The sequence below is a fragment of the Petaurus breviceps genome, unplaced genomic scaffold (assembly GCF_028583685.1).
Source record: "Petaurus breviceps papuanus isolate PSGF00001 unplaced genomic scaffold, PetGlider_PUasm1.0 90847, whole genome shotgun sequence".
Lineage (NCBI taxonomy): Eukaryota > Metazoa > Chordata > Mammalia > Diprotodontia > Petauridae > Petaurus > Petaurus breviceps.
The window spans coordinates 27,595,931-27,602,593 of NW_027187360.1; the positions used below are offsets into that span (position 1 = coordinate 27,595,931).

At 46.2% G+C, this 6,663-nt stretch overlaps 1 protein-coding gene across 1 annotated transcript in view; it reads right to left on the reverse strand.

Moving 5' to 3' along the window:
* Positions 1-1,636: 1,636 nt before the first annotated feature.
* EXD3 (exonuclease 3'-5' domain containing 3) overlaps positions 1,637-6,663 on the reverse strand; it is a 206,438-nt gene continuing 201,411 nt past the window's right edge. Inside the window, exon 11 of the mRNA XM_069072754.1 lies at positions 1,637-2,323. Coding sequence (XP_068928855.1) covers positions 1,962-2,323 — 362 coding nt within the window. The 3' untranslated portion in view covers positions 1,637-1,961. The remainder of the gene's footprint in view (positions 2,324-6,663) is intronic.

Here is a 6,663-nt window from a genome sequence, read left to right on the forward strand (position 1 = left end):
TATGATGAGCTCCTTAGATTGTATCTTCAGTCCAATAGAAAAGGGAAAACTAAATTCCTTCTAAAAAGGGGCAAAAATCAAACAAAGTCACTTTACAAAAGCCAAAGGCAGAAAATTCAAGTCAGCCTAGACTCGAAGATAAGCCCTGTCTCCAAGGTGGCTGAGGGCAAGGTGTCAGGGCAGGGAGCCAGCAAGTCTGAGATGTATAGCCCAGCAAGGGCAGGAATCAAGGTCCAATTTTCCAAAGGGGAATGCTAAGGAAGGGGTTATTAGAAAACATCACCTAGAAATTCCAAAGCCAGTGAGAGGCTCAGCCTTTCAGTTCCCCTCAGCGTGAGGGCCAGGCAGAACAGGAATTGGAGGCTGAGATCCTGGCAGGATGGGGCAGTTCCAAGCAGTCCTCCCATAGAGGTTCCTATCCGAGATGTCTAAGAGTTTCCTCACTAGTAAAGCAAGCCTCTTTTAAAGCTCAGCTTAGGTACCACCTCAGAATGAGGCCTTTCCGGATCTCCTCTACCCTGCCCCCCTCCAGTTATTAGCAGTAACTCACTATTTATGGGTGACTTTATGGTTGTTTCCTTGTGCACATTCTGTATTTCTCCCCATTATGATATAAATTTCTTGGAGACATTGACTGTTTGGGTTTTTTTTTGTCTTGGTGACCCCAGGCTGGCACAGTCCCTTGCATACAGTAGATATCTAATAAATGTTTGTTGAATTGAATTGGGGCCCTCCAAATATCTTCCCTTCCCCAATAAATCCTCAAGATTGGGGGAAGGCTCTTACCTTGTGGTTCATTTCAATCATTTGAACCACAACTGACCTTGGAGATCTGGGTTTGAGCTGAGGCCTTGGCTTGGCAAGACATTCTCCTTATCCTTGATTTCATCTGTAATATGATGATAATAATATTTGCCCGACCTATCAATAATGCTTATACAAGTATGTTGTAGTCAAAACAAAATATTATATAGACGTGATTATTATAACCAACCTCCTGGTATCATAGATTTAAGAGTTGGACAGGATTTTCGAGGCCATTGAGGACACCTTTTATTTTACAGATGAGGAAACTGAGGTAATTGCCTGGTGAAGTGACTTGTACCTGAGGGAGGATATGAACTCAGGTCTTTCTGTCTCTAGTGCTTCTCATTTCCCTAGTGTCAGCTAGCCCCAGTACAGTGAGAGGGATTCCTAAGCGATCACCGATCCCTTCTTAACCTGTCCCCTTCCAACTGTTTCCTTATCTTTCTGTTTTCCTGCTCTCATCTATTCCTCCGGTACTTTTCACTGCTTCCAAGACTGCCTTTTCCCTTCATCTGCTCCCTTTGAACATAAACTGACCATGCTCAGAGAAAGACTCTTAAAGCTTTCCTAGAATCATTAGAAATCTGTCTCCAGATGACTAAATCCAAAATGAAGACTGGAAACTAAGAAACAGACAGGCAGGGTGGGTATAGGATTCTGTGCTGGGAAAAAGGGATGATGGAGTTTTAACCCTAGACCTCACCATTTACATGTCCTTCTCTACTCAGAAGAGACTGTTCTGGAGAAATCACCCAAAGTAACATAGACTCTGATTAAAGATTCCTTTTGTGAAAACATTACGAGGATCCTTGTTAGCATTCTTTTTTTTTTTTTAATAGAATAAGTGTTTCATAGAAATGGCCCCCTTTCCAGGGAGTGGTTTTTGCCCAAGTATGTGCCCCCCCCCCCCCCCCACAGGCAATATTTTCACACCAAACATGTCAAAGTGGATAGCAAACCAAACTTTCCACCCTGTACCCCGGAACAGAGTATGACCAGGACAGGATAGGACAGAACAGGGTAGGACAGGACAGAATGTAGTTCCCTCTGCCTGGGGCTCATCTGTCTCCTTCATAGGGAGGGTTGTATTTGTGGTTGGTGGCTGGCTCCCACCAGGGAAGGAAGCCACAGTGGGCCTTCCAGCCCATCCCAGCTCAGCTCAGTTTGTAGAAGCTCTGTGTCTGTGGCTCTGAGCGGTCTAAGATCTCCTGGAACTGAGAGACCACTCGCCCAAAGTGGGAACCTTCCCAGAACACTTTGCCGCACTGGGTACAACAGTAGAAATGGGCCAGGTCTGTTTTCTCCAGCACCCCAAGGGGGATGGTTTTGATTTGCAGGGTGGTACCATTTTTCAGGGTGAGAGACCCTGCATTCAGGTCTGAGTCTGTCAGCCAGCTGCAGTCTGGTTTATAGGCACAGCTCGGGAGCTGCTTGGTGACTGTGATGGTTTCTGATAAGGCTGGAGTCTCTGCCTTGGGGCACAGCTCCCAATCCTCTTCCGGGCTCTTTGTGCAGACTGTAAAAACATAACAGAAAATAAACACACCTAGGAAACTATTCATATCCAAAGGATTCCATTCAAACCCCACCTTCTCCAAGAATATTCCTTGAGCTTGAGCCTTCATCATCCTCTGCTCCTGGACTATTGCTTTCTATGACTATTCTTACTACTGTCTCTAGTTGCCCCCCTCCTTTGCCCATCTAGCTTTCATAGGCCACCAAAATGATCCTAATGCCTATAGGGTTGATTAGGTGATTCTCTTATTCAAAAAACATTGTTTTCCTCCATTACCTATAGAATAAAATATGGACTCCTTAGCCTGGCATTTAAGGCTCTTCTTTGCCCACAAACTAGCTCTAATTTTCAGCTATATTTCACTCTGTTACCCTTGACATACTCTATGCTGCAGCTAAGTTCATTTATTTTGCTGTTCCTAGGTTCTGTCTCCATGCATTTCTATAGGCTGTCTGTCCTACTTGACTGGCATGTGTTCCTTCCTTAGTTCTGCTTACTGAAAGCCTTTTCTTTAAGGCTCTGCTCAGCTACCAGCTCCTCTGGGAAACCCTCTCTTCCCTGCAGATTCCTCTCCCTCCTCACATCTTCCTAGAGCATTTTGTCTGAATCTCTCCTTTCCCTATCTCTCTTTAACTGGTATTTATCTGCGTATTTATTTTAGCTCCTGTAGATTAATTAACCACTGAGTTAGATGTCAAGAGATATGGAGAAAATAGTGCCAGTCCTCAACGAATTTACATGTGTATAAAATAGATACAGACAAGATACGCACAGATGGAAGGTGAACTTAGAGTGAAAGACACTAGGCAGCTGGGAGGCTGGGAAAGGCCTCTTCAATTTTGTCTGTTTTACACACACACACACACACACACACACACATACTGATATATCTATAGATATAGACACACACATATTTGTGGATATGTAAGCTCCCTGAGGGCAGGCACTGTTTTATTTTTGTCTTTGTGTCCAAAGCACCTCTTGTGAAAGTGGTATTTGAGCTGAGTTCTGAAGGAAGCCTTCCATCATAAGGCAGCAATGAAGAGGGACAGGGATAGTCAGACCAAAGACAGAGGGAGATGAACACTGTGATTACTGGAAGAACAGCAAGTAGGTTAACACAGCTTGACTACAAATGAGTAGAGGGGATTAAAAGGAAAAGGTAGGAAAGAGCCTAGGCTCTGGAGAACTTTAAATGACAATAACAACAACAAAACCTTTTCTAGGTAATCACAGAGGTAATAGGGAGCCAGTGGAGTTTATTGAGTAGGGTCAGGCCTATGCTTCAGGAAAATCACTTTGACATTTGGCCAATGACTTGAGGCAAAGGGCTAAATTAGAAGGCTGTTTCAGTACTACAGGTGAGAGGTGCTGAGGACCCAAACCAGGGAGGTACCTCTGTGAATGGAGAGAAAGGGCCCCACTTGGAGATGTAGATATGATAAGATTTAATAACTGACCGGATATGGAGTGAGTGATGTGCCAAGGCTGCAGACCTGGATGACTGGGATGATGGACAGTAATAAGGATTTCAGATTGGGGGTGGGGGTGGGTTGGGGAGAAAAGAGAATTAATCCTGTTTTGGAATACTGTAAACTCCCCAAGGGCTGGGGCTGTGTCAGTTTTCATCTTTGTATTCCCAGTGCACAGCTCCTGCACAAAACAGTTATTTCATAAATATTTGCAGAATTGAACTGAATCAGAGGTGAGGGGACCCTCCATGGGGAAAGCCTCTTGGATAAGTGGATGCTGGGATGATGGAAAGAGCACACTGGCTGATTCGGAGGAGTTGGGTTCAAATCCGTCCTTTGATGCTTATTACTAGCGTGACACTGGGTAAGTGTCGCCACCTCCCTAGGCCTCATATATGCAGGGGGTTGGACGAGATGGCTTCTGAGGTTCCCTCCAGTTGTAGAGCAATAATTCTCGGATGGTCCTCCCGTCCTCTTTGGGCAATGGCATTCACATGGCTCCCCTCTTACTCACCTTCACTCCAGATGTGCAATTAGCCTGAATGTTTTTATGCTGTTAGTACTTCTAGATGCCTTTGCATTTTTATTGGTTCAATTTCTATTCATACATCCCCCTACTGGACTTGTGTTAACATTATATTAGACTTAGTCATAAACACTAGTGCCTGGCACACAGTTTTACTCCAGTATAAGTGCTGGGCAGTGAGGTGGTGTGGTGGATAAAGCACTGGGCTTACAATCAGGAAAAATCATGTCCATGAGTTCAAATCTGGCCTCAGACACTTAGTAGCTGTGTGACCCTGGGCAAGTCACTTAACCCTATTTGCCTCAGTTTCCTCATCTGTAAAATGAGCTGAGAAGGAAATGGAAAAGCACTCCACCATCTTTGCCAAGAAAACCCCAACTGTAATCACAAAGAGTCTAACAGTACTGAACAGCAACAAAGTGCTTCATGGTGAGTCATTTCAGAGAAAAGAAAAAGGTAAAGGTAGTTGTGGAAAGTGCAGAAGGCAGCAAGCCATTTAGAAGGACTCTATGAGTAAAAGTTAAAAGAAAACTAATAAAGACCATTATCATAATACAAATTTCATAATTTCTTTCAGGAATGTTTGTAGCCCTTGGGAATTTAGGAGGAGAGAGTAAGGCTGGTGCTTTTGCACAGCCCTGCCTCCCTTAAAGCCAATTCACTTGCACGTTATGACATCGACCTCCTGAATTTACGGTCCTCTTCAAGAACCTTCAAGGATGAAAGGCAGACAACAAGAAGGATGGGCTAAACCTAGAAACTTCTCGATATTTAACCTGAGACGACCGGCTCAAGCTAAAAAAGACATTTTTTGATAACTATTTCAACAGAACTGGATTCCTTTGTAATCCTACATATTTTACTTTGTGAATTTAAAAGCATTATTCTGGGAAAGCATTACCAGACTGCCACGGGCGTCTGCAACATTAAAAGTGTTAAGAACTCTTTCGGGCTTAGCCATTGGTTCCAGGTAGGCAAAAAAGACAAAGACCCCTCAATTGAGACTGCTGTCCTGGGAAGTCTCTTCCAACAAGATACTATCTGTCTTGTCTGTCTGTCTGTCTGTCTGTCTGTCTCTCTCTCTCTCTCTCTCTCTCTCTCTCTCTCTCTCTCTGTCTGTCTGTCTGTCTATCCATCCTCTCTGAGGAGAGAGTCAGCACTAATCCCAAGCAGCTCACAAAAAATCTTCCTTGCCCTCTCTCCCCAGGGGCCCTTATCCTAAACTATCAAGTGAAGTGGGGTGAACCACAGGAGCTCTATTCGCAGTGTTGCTGGGCAGGGTGAGGGTGGCAGATGCCAGGATGGGATCTAGGTAAAGCCAGTGGAAGAGACCACCACAGCCTCAAGATTTAAGTCCTGAAGTACCAGGTGCCAGTCCAGAAGGATCCCAAGGGAATCAGATACAGGGCTGTTGGGCTGCCTCCAGTCTGGGCCTCCAGCAAGCTCCCTTGTTTTAGAGCACCGACAGTTAGCAGAGCCAGGACCTGAAGAGTTAACTTTACTAGGATGCCCCTGGGGCCAGGGCTCTTTCTGGAAGTGACGGTTTTCACCCCCTGCACTGAGTGAGTGCCTGAGTTCTGTGGCTCAGAGCTTCCAGGAATGCTTGGTATGCGCCTCTCTTTACACTGGGGCTCCCCATTCTCTTCGGTCGGTCCTGATGATTCCTAATCTGAAAGGAGGGAAGCTACTTCACAGCTTCCCCTGCATCTCCATCTGGGATTCCTCACCACCCCCCCACCTCCTCCCCCCAGAAAAGCCCACAACGTGGGAGGTTCCGATCCTTTCCAAACACAGTCGGAAAGGGCTGGCCAGGCAGAGGGCTGTCCGTGTGTCCCCGTCTGTGTTCCGCCCTTTTCAGTACCACCCCCCCCCCCCCCCCACCCCCCCCCCCCTCCCTTCTCCAGTTCTCTCTTCTGTCCTTTTTGCTTCTGGCTCTTCTCTTTTCTTCCAGCTCTCTCCCCATCCTTCTTCTCCCCTCTCCTTTCTTCTCCTCTCCTCCTCTCCCCTCTCCCCTCCTCTTTTCTGGCCTCCTGTCCTCTCAGCTCGGAGGAGGCTGTCCTCGCTCCAGCTAAGCTCCCCGTTAGGACGTGCCTCGGCCCCTTTCTCACCGCCATTCCAGCCAGCCCTCACAGCCTGAAGCGAAGTCCAGCTCTTCGCCTTTCACTCCCAGCCCCCTTTAATTGTATGCTTCAAAGGGTAGAAAATGCAACATCACTTCAAAGTAACCATTTTTCAATGGGAGCTTGTAAAACTTTTTCCCTCCTAGGACGGGATCCTTTTGAAAGGCTTTTGAAGACACCCGCCCCCTGGTCCCAGCGGTTTGAAAAGGCCACAAGGAGCCG